This window comes from Ruditapes philippinarum, unplaced genomic scaffold, assembly GCF_026571515.1.
Source record: "Ruditapes philippinarum isolate M1 unplaced genomic scaffold, ASM2657151v2 ctg15940_1_1_1_1, whole genome shotgun sequence".
Taxonomy (NCBI): Eukaryota; Metazoa; Mollusca; class Bivalvia; order Venerida; family Veneridae; genus Ruditapes; species Ruditapes philippinarum.
Window position 1 is genome coordinate 1 of NW_026866576.1, and position 18,045 is coordinate 18,045.

The 18,045-nt window shown below is 30.2% G+C and overlaps 1 protein-coding gene and 1 long non-coding RNA gene across 2 annotated transcripts; both read left to right on the top strand.

Annotated features, from left to right (window-relative positions):
* Positions 1-973: 973 nt before the first annotated feature.
* LOC132732958 (uncharacterized) lies at positions 974-4,372 on the top strand. Its single transcript, XR_009626117.1, has 2 exons — positions 974-1,898; positions 3,011-4,372. It is a non-coding gene; the product is annotated as an uncharacterized LOC132732958 (long non-coding RNA).
* A 9,705-nt stretch (positions 4,373-14,077) lies between these two features.
* On the top strand, positions 14,078-17,774 carry LOC132732957 (multiple epidermal growth factor-like domains protein 10). Its single transcript, XM_060719497.1, has 5 exons — positions 14,078-14,209; positions 15,732-15,863; positions 16,239-16,380; positions 16,763-16,854; positions 17,332-17,774. The coding sequence occupies exons 1-5, from the start codon at positions 14,188-14,190 to the stop codon at positions 17,382-17,384; spliced, it is 441 nt and encodes a 146-aa protein (XP_060575480.1). The 5' UTR covers positions 14,078-14,187; the 3' UTR covers positions 17,385-17,774.
* The last annotated feature ends 271 nt before the right edge of the window (positions 17,775-18,045 follow it).

An 18,045-nucleotide genomic window follows, 5' to 3' on the forward strand; every position in this document is an offset into this window, starting at 1 on the left:
ATATTCATTGTATATTCACTCATTATATTCGCATTTTTTTTCTACCGCAGCATTTTATTGTCACTATGTTATAAAGATAAAAAAATTGTCATATCATCTGGATATCCTCGGACGTTATAATATATAATGTGATTATGAATAGACGTAATTGTATAGAAGGGAGAAAATGGTGTATATGTTTCCCTTTTCAACGCATTGTTGTAAAGCCAGCATTTAACTCTCGTTGATTATCTTCGTAGTAGAAAGTTACTGATTTTTTGCATGATAATAAACTAACTGACATCATCTGTCAATATGTCAGAATATTTGTTAGATTTACCGTTTAAATAGCTTTAAATTGACAGAAAATCAAAATAATTTGCACGTTTAGCGCGGTAATTGTATAATTATGTGTGTAATAAAAGTATATTAACACTACGGTGTAGTTTCTATAATGAGCTAAGGCGTGTAATTGACATTACGCCAGAGAACCACTGATTCACGTGACCCGGTCAGTAGGAACCTTGGACAAAATACGGTACCAATGTATTCACAAAGCTGTTATGCCACTTATGTTACCAATTAATTTACCTTATATAATGTGTGTATATATAAAATGTTGATGCTTTTAATAGTTTACTTGAATAGTAGGTATATTATTCAATATATAAATGTATAACGGTTTTTAAAAAAAAGGAAAAATCAATATCTGCATTCACGTATTAATGACGCATGAAACGTTTTGCCAATATCGTGTTATTTCTTGTTGACTTCAAGGAAATTCTAAAACTGCCAAATATCATTACAATTTACAAATTCAAAGGGATACTATATGTAGAACATTATATGATTATGTTATGATCGTTTGATTTTGAAATTGAAGTAGCACAATAAAAACAGTAAAATCATATATGTGACACAAATAAATTAAATATATTTTTTTTATTATATTTTATATTTTTAATTTATTCAGAAATTGTTAAAATTGATTAAGAAGATTGCATGCCCTTTCTACATTTTTATTTTTATGTGATTATGTATTGTTAACATACATTTGACATGATTCACGACAAAATACAATTTTATTCTCTTTAAAATAAACGTCACATACATCAGACATGTTGTTATTGGTATAAGTTTCGTATTAAGCTGATCTGTTTGAATATTTAATTTTAGTTTATTATTTATATTTTAAAACTTTAATAGAAGTATTCAGGTTATATAATTTCACTCATTTTTTTATTGTATTTACCCATTATGTTTTCATTTTTACGACTGCGTCTTTATTGACACTATTCGTTATAAACGAAAAATTGTCATATCGTCTGGATATTCTGGGACCTTATAATATATAATGTCATTATGAATAAAAAGAATAGAAATAAACGTGGCTTTGTTTAAACCTTTTCATTTACAATGCATTGTGTAATAGCCAGAATAAATATTTCGTACTTATTATCTCCATATGTTGAAATTTAATAACTTTTTGCAAAAATAAACAAACTTATTCGTTCTGTCAATATGTCAGTATATTTGGTTACTAATATTTAATATATCATAATAAAACTTCAAATTGACAGAGAATTAAAATTATTGCAATCTGAATAATTACTTCTGTACCATTGTCTTAGCCAAGTACTTGTCGGACTTCGCAGGCATTTTAGCGTGGAATCGATAACGACAGCTTATTGGTTTATCTCTGTGACCCCTGCCAGTTTGATTGACATGCGGCGTAATGTCAATTTACTATCTGGAACGAATTAATCGGGCGGTTTTATTGCTATCTCACCGTCATGGAAGAGTAGATGTTCAGCAGTACACAATATACATTTGTTAGAATGTGGTAGAGTGTTATTGTTTTAAAATCACAAGGAGTGCAGTTAAATTCATAGAAATATTATGATTAGATGCAAATCAAGGTATTTATTTCAGTTTTTTTTCAGTTCATGTGGAAAAATATGTATCATTTCCACGTAATGATTGTTTATTTGTATTAGTATTTGTTATAGATTAAGAATATAATGTGAAAATATGTAAGGGCTGACGGCTAATAAGTTGACTTCTTATGAAATATATTGTTCCGTATACATATGCATTGTACATCACTTCTCTGTCGATTATCGATTATAGTGAGACCCAATAACACAAAGAAAGTGACTTTCATTTGAAGGAAGAAATAAAAAATGAGCAGAAATCGGTATCGTTTCTTTACAAAAAACACACACATGATTTAGTAACATATCGTTATCTTTGCACATGTAAGAAAATCGATTTAATACCAATAGATGCAAAAAAGATAAAACATATGAGTGAAACAATTCAAACGATATTAGAATGAAAATATCTAAATGCGTTTTTTTTTCTTGCATTTATAATAGGACATGTGAATAATAATAAATCAAAACGCTGTAACTCGTATCTTTATATGCCATGTTGAAATTGATACAAATTGCAGACACGTGTAAAACAAACTTCGAGTAGCCGATTAATTGTAAATACTTTCGCCGTTGACGGCGTGTGGTCTGAGCCCATCCTTATCTCAGCTGTAATCGATCTAACTGGTTTATCAGCTGGATAGATTCATGCCTTTGATTATAAATAGGCGGGGCTATTTCCTTATTGCTTTGATTGTATAACATCTTTATACTCTGCTATTACAGCGGGTTGCAATATCTGTTGCTTTAGTCCATTCATTATATTGCAGAAAAGATATATAAAATTACTTTAAGCAAAGGCCAGTATACAGAGAAACAATGTGAGAAGATATGCAATCCTTGTATATTATATAAATGAAACAAATGAGCTATTAAATCATCGTATGAGAGTTATTTTTATTTATCTTATTACATTAAAATTTTACGCTTTTCATAAATAAAGAATATGGTTTTACAATATTGGCATAAGGGTTTAAATAATTCCAAACTTATTCTGTTTATTTCATTTTAATGCTTGTGATCAATAAAGTAAATGATAACGGTTATACTAAGTTGCATTATAAGCAATTTCATATTGTTTCAATATTTGTTTTCAGATAAAGGCAATGTCAAGAAACAGACGTTATAGAAGAAACCAACAAGATATCACTCTATACGTGAATGAAAATTTTATCGATTGCATGTCAAACTTTATTTTATCATGTTTTGCTTATTTAGTTTTGTTGTTGTTGTTTTTTTTTCTTCTTTTTATCAATTAACAAACATATCTTGAACAATAGATTATACATGTATCGTACTAAAAATAAATAACAAATAAATGACGACCAAATTTTCATATGTATTTTAAAGACGCAAAATGAAGAAGATAGAAAGATGATTAAATATGCGATGTTAAAGTTCTTTTCAATAAATACAGGATTTGTTTTTATCGATTGAAACTAGTATGAAAATAAATATTTCGCGAATATTTAAATATTCGAACTTTCATGCCACAGTGTGAAAATTAATTAATTCCGTAGGTATAGAAAAAAAGTTGAATTTTCTGTTTATTCCGTTTGTTCGACATTTAAATTTGAAATACTTCTAATTTCGTTATTTGGCTGATTTTAGAAGAATGTAGTCCGGCAAGACACCAGTGAAAATACGGAAATATGTTGAAACAGAAAATATTGAAACAAACTACTCACTTTCATGTTATCAATATTTCTCAATATTTCCGAACTTATATTAAGGATATTTAATAATATAATGAAAAGATGATATCAAGGACTTTTTTTATATAATTACATGATTAATTTCATCGAGTGGTATGAAAATGATTATTATACAATTTGTTATAAACACGGATAAGATATAATTAATTGGATAATCATGAAATTAAATCCCGTTATTTTGGACAAAATAATATATGTTTTTGTTTATTAAATGCGTTTACTTTATTTAAAATTGTTACAGATATTACAGTCCCATTTTTATTTATTTTAATATGTATATAAATGAAAGAAGTTACGACTCGAATGAAAGTACGGAGAATATAATACACAGCAGTAAATGTAATCTTATACAGAGAAATATATGGAAAATTAAAATACGCATTTCATTGATGAATACATCTGAATATTTTTTCATAAGTGTATAACTAATGAAACATATACTTTACACTACATGTATAGTATAGAATAAACAACTACAACTACATAAGAATAAAAAACTAAAGATCAGCATGCCTATCAATTTGTTATGTTTTCAATTTACTTAAATGATAATACGTGTACGGTTGTTTGATAAACATATTTATGTTGTAAAAAATAAGTTGAAATAGTTTACAGATAAATGTCAACAGTTTTATATAAACCATTATTATATTATTTATTGAATGTAATTATTATTGGGTGTATTTTTTGTGTTTCTTCTTTATATTCTCAAATAAAAGTATGAAAACATGTATCGAAAATTAACAGACATTTCCGTTATTATTTAACCTTCCTTTTTTATATTTAAAAAATGCATTGGCCGTCTACAATTAATTAAAACGGCTTTTGTAATCCGCACAAATGACAATAATATTGACCCATTTAAAAGCAAGCTAAATCTTCTTCTATATGTATTCATCAAATAGCCCCGAAGAACGATTTTCCAACATAATCGTCAGAAAATAAACTCGTATAAAAGGTAATGGAATATTATCCACAGAACGGACAGGTACCAATCGTTTCGTATGAGGTTTAAAAGATAGGGGAATTATTCCTCTAAGTCAGCGAACCCTATCTCTCTCTGAGCATGTAAATTTGTTGTCGAAAAAGTGGTTTTAGGTCGACCCCCGGAAAAAGGACATCTGGAATTTCCTTTTTTATTCTGGAACGCATTTGAAGTATTTTATCATGATAACCTTTCTTTTTGGTGACAAATCTCATCTGAATTCATTGTCACTGAATATTTCGACACAAAAACTGGATAAGTCGATTGTTTGTTGACTGTAAAATGGTTTTTGTCAACCATAGAAAGGCAGGTGCCTAAGCCCCGCCTCACCTGTAATGCGCATAGGAAGTAGATCCATTGGTATTTATATGTCCCTGTTAGTGAGAAATATAATCGCCAAGGCTCGTTCCCGATTGAACCGATCACCCCCGGGTTGGGATTCATTCTATTAATCTATGATTTTTCTTCTCAATTGTACAAGTCGTATCTCTCTTACTTTTCAAATATATCCTAGCATTTTTTGTTAGTAAAGCTCATATAAAAATACTGAAACAATTTGTCTGTGAAAATTTACAGGCCACAAAATAAGACAAAACGTAATTTGGGTTAGTTTATCAGTTCACAAAATTGTTTGATACTTTTTCATATCAAACTTAAACATGTAGAATTACCATTTTTCAGTTGAATGTGTTAGCTATAATTTATATATATTTCTGAGTTTTTTATGGCAATGTCAAATGTGTCTCACGAAAATTAAACAGGACGTAAATGTTCAATTGGCATACACAATCTTAGTACAGTAATCCGACAAGCTACAACGTACGTACGTCTTTGATAGTGTGTACACTCGCGACTGAATTGAATGATTTCAATTGTGTTTATAAAACAGAGTCACAAACATACCAATGTCGATTTGCCACTGTCGCAATGACACCAACTGAGGCAATATAAACGGGCATTCCTTAAAGGGTATAAAGCTGTATAGTATGAAATATCTTTATTAAGTTAACAATAAAATTATGTTGTTCCAATAACCTTATAGTCGATTCTCAAAGGAGATGTTACATTTTTTTCTGTTATTTTACATACAAGAATACTGTATGTAAATAGGTTGAAATGTTCCGAAACAAAAAAGAATGCTGATATGTTCAGTAGGGTTTAATTATTTAGCAATACGTTTGTGCATGCCCAATTTGCACTTAAGAAAACTTATTTCCTTCAAACAGGTATAATTAAAATATCAATTTTAAAAATTCAAACTATACTTTTGCAGCAGACAAATAGCTTTATACACTTAAAATCATTTGTGCAAATCTTGTCAGAAAAGCCCTAGTTTTACAAATGTATTGCAAGCAAATAGTAGACATTGTTGAAAGCGATTATTAATGATTGTATGCGGACTTGAATTTCTTCAATTTTATTAATATATTGTAACTGTATATGTCTAAGCAAAAACAAACAAAAAACAATTATCAGATTTTCATACTTCGTTAATTATTACATAATAATAAATTATTTTATTTAAAATTTATTTAAAATATACAGTTAGCCTAATGCCTAATAGTAATGTATCATTATTATGATTAAAACATAGAATTCTACTTCATTTCATTAGTATGTCACCTGAAGAACAGACCTATAAAACTACTGAGGTTCCCTGTCTGGGCTGAAGTTAAGATACATTCGCCAGTATGCCTACTAAATACTTACTAAAACTTTTACATGAAGGAGTAAGTCTCTAATATTCGGAAGTATATGCGGTCCTGGCAAACATGGTCCTAGTTCTATTAAGGTTTTAAAATTAATAATATATCCTTGGTTTGAACATTAATAGTAATACGAGTATATTCCAGTTTAACTAGACAAATGGTGAAATACTTCCAGTGTCCCTCATTTCAACCATTTAGCGACAAGTGGCCTTCTGTAGACTATCAGTCCCTGCTGGGATTCCAACCCATAGCGATGAGGGAACTTTGGCTCATAGTTTAATTCATCTATACGTGTCAAACTTCTTACAAACACTCCCATAAGCATTTTACTTTAACCACACAATCTAGCCTTATTTCCCTTTGGTATTAATCCCGTTTTAGGAGCATACACGCTGTGTTATCGTATTATAGATTTGTTAATTAGTTTAAACTGCTGGATTGAGCGGTTCGACCATAATTATAATGGCTTTTCCTTATTAAGTTTGTGACCATCGACGATTTGGTATAAACTGTTCATCTGTATGTAACTGTCGTGATAACACAAGTTGTAATGCTACGTCTGGACAATGCAACACTGGTTTATGTGACTCAGGCTGGATTGGCAACAGCTGTGACAAAGGTACAATCACAGTTTTATTCCACAATAAAAATAACCTAATGTTTTTTGCACAAATATCTTGTTGGTATGTTTTTCCTTCGATTGGTTTGGTTTTAATTTTTTTAATGTATTCAGTATTTCATAATTTTGTACACTTTATGCTAAGGTCATGCAGTTATATATTAGTGCAAGTGAAATAAAGTTTGACGAGCTTTGCATACACGCTATTTATATCATATTGTAGATTTGTAAACTAGTTAGAACTGCTAGTTTGAACACCTAAGGTTATATCATTTGTCTTGTGTTTCAAGTTTGTGACCACCGACGATTTGGTATAAACTGTTTCTCTGTATGTAACTGTCGTGAAAATTCAAGCTGTAATGCTACGACTGGACAATGCAACACTGGTTTATGTGACCCTGGCTGGCTTGGCAACAGCTGTGACAAAAGTACAAACAAACTTTTATTCAACAAAACATAACCTCATGGTTATGTAAAAATATGATGTTTCTATTTAATTTAAATGCATTCAATAATTCACATTTTTAAATATTTCATGGCAGCACGCTTCCAGATTCATCATAATTCATGAAAATTTTAAAAATGTATCTAAAAGTAAAATATTGTGAAATGAACAAAAAACGTTATTGACACATTGCAATCAGCACATATTACGCACGTAAATTACCGAAACGAGATCGAATATGCAAAAATAGCCGCTACAAATATGGTGATGAATCCTGCACAAACAGTCATTAATTGCACATAAGATATTAATTATCACTTGAATCTTTAATCTGTTAACTTTTCTTAATATCTTAGTAAAGGTTATCCAAGTTTAATTTTCTGGAAATATTTGGCTAATTTAGGAGCTTTACCTTCATGCTATTTTTATCATTTTATATATTTATAAATTAGTTGGAACTGCTAGCTTGATTACCTTCACGCTAAGTATTATGACCTTTCCTTATTAAGTTTGTGACAATCGAAGATTTGGTATTAACTGTTCCTCTGTATGTAACTGCCGTGAAAATACAAGTTGTGATGCTATAACTGGACACTGTAAGACTGGTTTTTGTGACCAAGGCTGGCTTGGCCACAGCTGTGACAAAGGTACATACAATTTTGTATTCAACAAATAAAAGAATAAACAAGCCCTAATATTTATGTAAAAAGTATATTGTTGGTTTGCTTTTTGTCTCCATTTGTTTGTTTTATTCGATGCATTTTTGTTTTCATAATATCATTTTACGGACGTATAAATTATAAGCATGACATATTTTTAAACAAAATACGACTGCGTGCTATAACAGTATGTTGAAAAGACAATAATGATAAACACACACAGTCTCGATCTTTTATAATCATTACAAAGAACCTGATTTATTACCCCTCACTTTTTTCGTAATGCTAATTTGCCATAGGCCTCTGGGAGTTATTCTTACTGTTAATGCAAGTGTACCACGTGACTACGAATTTTGTACTGTTACATAGGTAACAGTATATTTTAACAGTATAAAATCTGGCTACGCCTCGGGTAACAGTATTTTCCTCGGGATGATATTTTTACTGTTACCCACAAACCCATGTGTTATTTATATAATGTTGTCAACATTTTCCTGAACTCGTCACATAAAAGCTCCCACAAAATTATAACTCATGTCAGTTCCTTTTATTGTTAAAACACGTTTTGCTGTATATTCTTTACAAACAAATATATTAGAGTATCATAATTAAAAACCTAATGTTTCTAACTCTAAAAATACAAATTATAAAGAAAATCTTTCATTGCAAGATGATTTATCACTTAATCAGGGCTGGGAATCAAAACTGCGTCGTATCCTACAAAATGTAAACAAACGCCGCCATCTTGGAGCGAAAAATGTATGTTTTTGTATATAACTCTTTTTGTTGGAAATGACTGAAAACCAGATATATGTATTAACAAGCTACACTATTTTCCGCTTCGTTCGGTATATGTTGCTTGCACAACTATTTTGTAAAACAAAAGTTATAGCGAACTTGCAACTCGAAGCGGGACAGAATTTTTATGAAATTGTGTGGATACGACGCAGTTCATATTGCTTTATCTATCGTTTTTTCCTTCAAATCAATTATATACTCGTTTTCAGAGTTCACCATAAACTTCAAAACATAATTTTGCATCATTTACTAAACTTTCATTAAAAAGAGATATTTATTTTCCAAGAAAATAATGATTTTTACGAAATGATACGACGCAGTTGAAAATAAAATATGATACGACGCAGTTGTATTTTCATTGCAGGCTGCATATTGGTTAAACTATTTAAATTATGTGCTAGGTATGCTTATAACGTCCAACAACATTTCTTCAACTTAAGTCAAAAGCAGAGGTCACTCTTTGGTTCCATAAAAATGGAAATGAAATACAATTCTATTAAGGCTACATTTTTCGGTCGCATTTTAGTACCTATCATAAGCATCTACAAATTCCGAAAAGCTGTATCAAATGCAATAAACATTGAAACACGTGATCGCACACCTATATCACAACGTGTTCCAGTGTTGCCTTAGCATGCTTCTAAAATTGTTCCCGTGAGTTCGAAATGGGAGTGATTACTATTTTTGATACAAAATTCAATATTCCAGTGTAACCTCTCCTGTAACCTGTATTAATCAGGAATGACTTTTTTTTAAAAAAAAGAGAAAAAAAAAAGAGAAAGAATTACAAATTTTGAAAAGGTCTCTCGCTATCGGGAGAGAGCTATGCGCAAATTGCATGCCTACCTTTGTTACTTGTAATTAGAAATAATTTCCGTCACTTCCGTGATTACTTATGTCTTTTACGTGCCGGTTTTATTGTATTCATTTTCTTAATAATTGGTGAGAACAGATGAGCTTTATTATTTGAAATTGAACATTAAATTGTTAAAATTATATTATAAATGGTTAAGCTACAATATATTTTTGCAAGTAGGCTATGCGTTCCGTTTAGTCATTTTATGTTAAGCGCCGCGGAACTTTACCGCTGATTTTATCGTATTGCATTTCTTTATCGCCGATGAGGAAAGGTCTACGGAATGTATTTTCTATATTTGCACTTAAGTATCATTCTTCTCCATTAAAAATATTTAAATTTTCAAAATCGAGTTACATAATTATGATACAACTACAAATTATTTTGTAAAAAAGGTGTCCGTTTTGCAAAGGTATTTTACGCTGTGCATCGATAAATTTGATACAGATATAGGGCAGTCATGATCTTTCAACAGTATTGAAGAAGTTTTCACAATATTGAACAGAAAATTTAGGTCAGATTATCGCATCGAATTTTCAACAGACTATAGAGACATGGCATCTCAAGATACCTTCATACTAAAGTGTGATTTTTATTTGATAATGAATTGCCTGAAAACTTAAACAAAAGTTTTCAGAAAATGACTTCACAGAGGATTACCCCCTGTTTACATTGAAAATTTCTCTGCTAGTCTTACCGAAATAAGAAATTTAAATGTTATTATCTTTACAATTAATTCAAATATTTATAATCTTAAAACTTCACGCCAGAAGTTAATAAAAAAGTTGCTTATTAGTACAGCTGACGTTAACAAATTTTGTTGAAAAAAAAACAACAAATCAGACAGGTGTGTCCGACCGAGGCCGAGCTGTTTATGTTTACTGAATTCAAATCACTTGAACTGAAATGCTATGAATTCGAAAAATTACAAGGGACTTTTATTCTTTCGTGTGGCAAACCTATCAAGCTAGTTTCAAAATGTTGATGGTTCTCTGCAGGTGCAACATTTTGCATGAAATAATGCCCAAAAGCGCACCAGAGGTCCTCGCCCCTTGTAAAGCTAATGTGTAGAGTGAAAGTTTGAAAACAAACCACAAAAAAGCATTATCATTATCCAGAACATGCAGAACCACAGTTAACTTAGAGCGTAGCTAGCCAAAATGAATTCAAGTCAATAGATTTCTACATTTTTTTGCGAAAAAATTTCGGGATAATATTGACTATATAGGAAAATATAAGAAATTATTTAAGATATTATGACCAATTAGGTAACATGTTCATGTTTAACTGAAAAGTAGCTTTTGCAATGTAAACTTTCAAATTAAATGTTATACTAGTATTGGACATGACACAATGTATTCTAAATAATCAAAAGCAACAGAACATCGCTATACACCGCAAATGATCTGGGGTTTTTTATCTAGCGCACGTGATTATTCCATGAAATATAAATATATTGCCAAAATTATCCCTGTTGAAAAGACTGCCAAAAATACAACTGCGTCGTATCATATTTTATTTTCAACTGCGTCGTATCATTTCGTAAAAATCATTATTTTCTTAGAAAATAAACATACCTTTTTTAATGAAATTTAAGTAAATGATGCAAAATTATATTTCGAAGTTTATGGTGAACTCTGAAACAAATATATTATTGATTTGAAGGAAAAAACGATAGATAAAGCAATATGAACTGCGTCGTATCCACACAATTTCATAAAAATTCTGTCCCGCTTCGAGTTGCAAGTTCGCTATAACTTTTGTTTTACAAAATAGTTGTGCAAGCAACATATACCGAACGAAGCGGAAAATAGTGTAGCGTGTTAATACATATATCTGGTTTTCAGTCATTTCCAACAAAAAGAGTTATAAACAAAAACATACATTTTTCGTTCCAAGATGGCGGCGTTTGTTTACATTTTGTAGGATACGACGCAGTTTTGATTCCCAGCCCTGTTAATAATATCAATTCAGTTTTTGTTCGTTGTCACTTCAATTTTGACTTTGTTCGTTGTTTCAGGCGGAAATCTGATCGAGAGGATAAAGAACCAGATTAGAACACACAGTTCTTCAGAAGCCAAAAACACTACCTCGACATTTGCTGTTGATGGACAATTAGGCCCGGATCCGGATAAATGTCAATGTTGTAGTATAACAAATAATTCACCGTTATCTTGGTGGTTGTTAGATCTAGGGAAACGATATCCATTGAAAAGTATAATAATTTATGGAAGGAACAAAGGTGACTTTATAACAGCGCATATAAAATTTGTCAGTATTTATTCATTTAAAATACAAAATTCATTTGATGTCATACAATGGAAAAGTGTATTCATTTCTTTTTTTCTTGATTCGTTCCAAAACTTTAATGTATACGTAAAAAGATATATGCATTTTGGGTATATGGGAAAAAAATAACATTTTTATTTGCTGATAAAAGCCTTGAAATTTAACTTGAAAAATCACATATTCATTGTGATATGAAATAACATTATAAATGCATTTTTTTTTTTCAGAGGATTCGTATCAACAACTAACAGGCTTCAAGATTCTTCTATTAAATAACACCGTCGATAATAAACCTGATATATTCTTGTCTAATGACTTCCTTCATACGTTCGGAGATAACAGATATGAGCAAACGTTAAATAATGCTTTAGCAAGATATATTAAGATAGAAAGACCGGGCGTTCTAACTCTTTGCGAAGTTATTGTTATAGACGGAAGTAAGTGTTGATTTGTTATTATCACAATATTGTTTTCTTAATTTTACAAAATAGGTTTTATGTTACAATGTTTATTCAGAATTTTATTGATAAGCTTGAACACCACATGCATTTGATTTTTGCAATGAGACAGGTAAACTCCATCCCTGTGTCGCTGAGGCGCCAGACCTTCCTCTTGATTCTAGGGCACTGGACCGTCTCAACGTAATATTTTCGTAGATCTGTGGTCAGGGGATGACTGATCAAATCAACTTCCAGCTGTAGCAAAATTCCTTTATTATAATGAATTTAATTATTAAAGGTAAGGTTATAAAATCCAAACGTACACAGTACAATCTGATTTTCCTTCAAAAATATATTGTTTAATTTACCCTATTAGTCAAACGTATATACGTCATAAGAAATCATTTAAATAACAAAGGATTAGTAAAGAGGAAAGGTGAAAAGATAGCGTATTTGTACATCACGATGGGTAGTTGATTTACAATGTTACGACATACTGCTTAAATTTAGAGTATGAGTATATAGGGATAATAGGGATGATATATGTGAATTTGTTCACCTGTGACACTTGCTGAATAAACCATACTGGTGTTGTCTCTTTTTCCAAATTAAACACTCGTATCAACACAGCGTTTTACAACCAATTCTTCAGATCTTTGTGAATCGAATCGAACTTGTATAGAGGCTGAATTGCATGCTTTTATGCATGTAGGATCGCGTTTTGGCTAATAACCTTCCTTTATTATCTATGTGTTATATCTTTGAATAAACATAATTATATGATATTGTATTTTAGTTGTATTTTGATCCATTAACAATTGAAGTCATTGACATACACTCACCATATCGAAAGTTTATGTATACCTTAAAGTTACATTAAATAAATATGTTAAAATATTTTTGCCGTCGGCCTAAAAACCAAGCATTATATAGTTTCATTAACCTATTTAACAGTATCGTTGTAAATCTCATCAAATATTGTTCATAAATTAGGATTTTAAATGGGAAACCCCGCGGTAACACTAAAGTTCGTATACGAATTTTAACATGCAAATGAAGACTATAATCAGCTCGTGTATGCGCTACGTCACGGAGTTATAGTTGCTATCCGGAACACAGCAAATATAAAATTTTCTTGTGCAAACACACTTTTACCGTTTAAGCTTCACGGTGCACTAGGCCTGTGGTTCAGAAAAAATAATCATCTCATAAAAAAGATTAAATTTGTATGAAAATATCCGTTACAATGCGGAAATATACCGTTAAATTAGTACTGCTACTTATAGTCATGTTTGTTGATTTAATATTGATGTACGGATGATCTGAAGGCGGAGTTTCTCATGCAAACAGAAATTGTACTTCCGAATTCGCCACAATGAGGTTGCACATTTGTATGCTCATTAAACTCATTTTGGTTGCCTGGACACCAAAATAAGATCTGGAGTCGATATGAAACCCAATTTATTAATAAATTGTCGCTATTTCTTTTTTTATGAAATTTATTTAATGTAGCTTTAAGCTATGTATACCATAATTTAATTTTTTTTTATTTATCTAAAAACGGCTTTCCAAGGCCGTCATTAAATAATTTGATCTGTGAATATAAGCAATACAAATTAAAATTAACAAAGCATACTTGACAGATTGCAGGGAAGGGACATTTGGAGAGGAATGTGTACAAGACTGTCATTGTGCTGATAATAAGCCATGCCAGACAATACATGGTTATTGTCAATTTCCAATTTGTAAACTTGGTTGGATGGGCAAGTCATGTAATGAAAGTAAATATGAAATATACAGTACAATTTGTTTGAAGATTGCAAAGTACAATTATTAAGAACAATTTTATACATTTATTGATATACCTTTATTTTATCTCGTACATAAACTATAAAGATGTGTAGTTGAATTAATTTAGAGAGAAAAGAATGTGATAAGCATGACCGTTGTTTGCCAATAGTTATTGAATACCAATCGGAAGCACGAGCATATCCCGCATAAATTAGTCGTCAACATATATATAATAACGGATTTATACTACAGCAAATCCTTGAATTTGTTTAATGCCGGAAGTTTACGAAATATTTGAATATTAGCTATCTAAATTTTCTTGTACTTTTAAATTCATTATCTCACTGTTTCAAATGTCATATCAGGCGCATGCAGTAACCAATATAACAATAGATTTGTATTTAATTTATAGATCGCTGTATAACCATTAGATTATTTATTTTGTTGATTTTGCAAGGTGTCTTTTTATTTCATTTTTTTTTGTTCAACTTTACACCAAATGTAAATGATTTGCCATACGTTAGTAGGTGTATTATTTTGTGGTAACATTTTTTGAAAATATGCCTGTTCTATTACATAACAACATATAGGTTTGTGAGTAATAGTAAAAGTATCATCCCGGGAAAAATGCGCCTCGAGAAACAGTAATTTTACTAGGGATGATAGTTTTGCTGTTACTCACAAACCTATGTGTTATTTATTTTATTACCCCGAACAGATACTCTCCTGGGATAATATTAGTTAGTTTTTATTAACATAGTCACATGGTACATCTGAGTTAAAATTAACTTTACAAAACTAAAGAGAAGTGATAATAATCATTCTCTTTTGTAGTCTTCTCTCTGTATCTTATGAAATGGTGAAATAAGAAATATTTGGCATAAATATTACTTACAATGAGACAATGTGCAGATGCTTTAGCCTTCTCTGATCAAAATTGGCCCTGTCCTGAAAATAACTGGATTGATATTAACGTACTTAAGTCTCAGTGTGAAAAGCAGCTAAAGTGTCTAGAGCTAAAATATTTAGCATTCGCTTATATAACTTTACAAAACCGATATGAATCATGCCTCTGAATTTACCAGATAGGCATTCGATTTCTATAGACTTACCTAGAACAAAAACGCAGTTAGGACTTATAATCCGAAACTGCAATATCCATAACTTAAATATTTGGCATGAAACATCGCCAGGTGGACTATTACATAACTGGTTTTATTTATGACCCTTGAAATAATACTGGCCCCGCTCTGTAAAGGGGATTACTTAGTTAAGTAAGTCGTGTATAGAAAAAGTAAAACACATTTAACAAACAAAAACTTCTATCTTCATATTATGTCAACAATGAACAGTAAATTATTTGCTTTATCATAATGTTTAAGTTGTGTAACAAAAGTTTATTAAACTTGTTTTATTAATTAAACTAAAATGTACAATCATTTACAGAATTTGTTCGTGCATTATTCGAGGCATTGCACATATCAATTATTACATTGGTGTTAATATTTCAAGGCTGTTCTAAGAACACGTTCGGCGAAGAATGCAAGCAAGTTTGTTATTGTGAGGAGGGCACTTGTAGCAGCGACTATGGTATTTGTCCTAGTAAATGCAGATATGGATATCGTGGTGTACATTGTAACATAGGTAAGTAATATGCATCTTAGCAAAACTATCTCACTAAACCATAAACCATACATCATGCACATCTATTGATCGACCAAAACTGAGGAACTCATTTGATTTCAACACAGTTAATACTATATTATTGTATTATACTTATTCTCTATGTTTTCCACATTGCCCATGCTTTATTAATGTTTTGTCTTCTTCTTGTGAAGTCTTAATTAAGTATTCTTTAGCTGACAATAAATGTACTTGTTTATCTTTCATTACTCATATTAATCTGGGAATTAGCTGACATACACACAATTTTGTAGTCTGGATGGAAAGAGTGTGCAATGTTTCAAATTTACACATTTCTTCAGTGTAGGTAAATGATCTCTTATCTTATCTACTCAGAGGGTATAGAGGAAGATAATTCAGCCGATCATTCATCTTCTGTCGTTATCGGAGGCTCTGTTGCTGGCGGTGTTGTTGTGATTGGCATTTTGTTGGTGTTGGTTGTTTTTATATATAAACAAAGGATGCAACGAGTCAAGCGGTATATTTTTTCTTTTATTGTTTGCAAAAAAAAGAAGAAAATAAGAAAAAAATGAATACATTTGATAATAAGGCCGTGCATAAAGGTATATTTCGCAAAATAAAACATACATGCTGAAGATTGAATTCAGCTTATTCGATGCTAGAATTGATACGCTGCTCTTGAATATCATAATCAGACTTCGTCGAACAAACCTTCTATTTCTACTTTGAATCATTGTTTGCGTTATTCTGTAGGGATTCCCTCCTTAATTTGAAAAAGAGGGGGTTCACAACCTAAACAATTCTGTAATACATTAATCTACATATCGGATTTGAGACCTCCCCCTAATTAAAGATTTCGTTATTTATGTTAAACAAATAATTGTTTTTATAATTAACAGGAATGAAAGTGAAAACTACTACAAAACAATCCATCGCAATATGGCACAAGTAGATGATGAGACAACTTACGATACAATTGACATTTCACACGGTAACAAAAACAATAAATCATTCAAGTAACTAAATTTAAACTAAAAAAAAACGTTAACTTTGATAATTTGCAAATAATCTGTGTAAAGTTGAATAAAAAAACCCCATTTAATCAACTTTTTTAAAAATTTATATGCTGATATTTTAATTTTGTTTGGATAAAATAATACTGATATAAAAATGCCGTACCATGTCAATTTAGCATTCACTACTTCTGCATGTCATGTTAACGACAACGGGTTTCAAATAATAAGCAAAATAGTTTCTTAATATAAAAAACTTTAATATCGTATTCGATGTATACGCATCTAATGGGGCATATGGACCACTATATTGAAAGAATATTGACATTGACTAACATTTCTATCTGAAACGAGTTGCAAATTACTGCAAGTCAACTCAATTAAAAAACTTACTTTAATATACTGTCGACAAACGTTATATGTGTGCAGTGACATTAAATGTTTATATGTTGCAGATAATCAAGACCAACAGAACGAAGAAGGTAATGTGAGTGTCACAGGATTATAACATTTCAGTCAAACATTTAGATATTAAATAAATAGAGGATATTAAAGTTTTTTCTATAAATACATGATTTATTTTCATCGAGTGGTATGAAAATAAATATTTCATGAGTGGCGATAGATGAAAATAAATCATGTATTTATAGAGAAAACTTGAATTTTCTGTTTATTATATACATTGCTCTTTTTTGACGTTAAAATTTAAAAGTATTTCCCTTAAATTTTGCGTATTGGCAGAATTTAATAGAAAGTAGTCCAGCAAGACATCAGTGAAAATACGGAAAATATGTTTTACTGCAGTGAAAAATAAATTTTTACAGTGAAAATAAGGAAAATGAAAATACGCATTTTATTTAATTAATATTTCTCAATATTTCATTTATAAGTATATAATAAATAGAGGATATTCAAGTTTTTTCTATAAATACATGATTTATTTTCATCGAGTGGTATGAAAATAAATATAAATAAATAAATTTTTACAGTGAAAATAAGGAAAATGAAAATACGCATTTTATTTAATTAATATTTCTCAATATTTCATTTATATGTATATAATAAATGTTCGTTTTACATTGTGAGTTCATGTTGATGTTATTTTGTGCATAGTTGAAAGTATGTTCAACCTTATATAATTACATGTATGTTTATAGAATTTAGTATTT

Coding starts and splice junctions, on each gene's coding strand:
- LOC132732957 (XM_060719497.1), top strand. CDS start 14,188: ATGGGCAAGTCATGTAATGAAA. Junction 15,864..16,238: donor TGGTGTACATTGTAACATAG/GTAAGTAATATG, acceptor TTATCTACTCAG/AGGGTATAGAGGAAGATAAT. Junction 16,855..17,331: donor TACAATTGACATTTCACACG/GTAACAAAAACA, acceptor TATATGTTGCAG/ATAATCAAGACCAACAGAAC.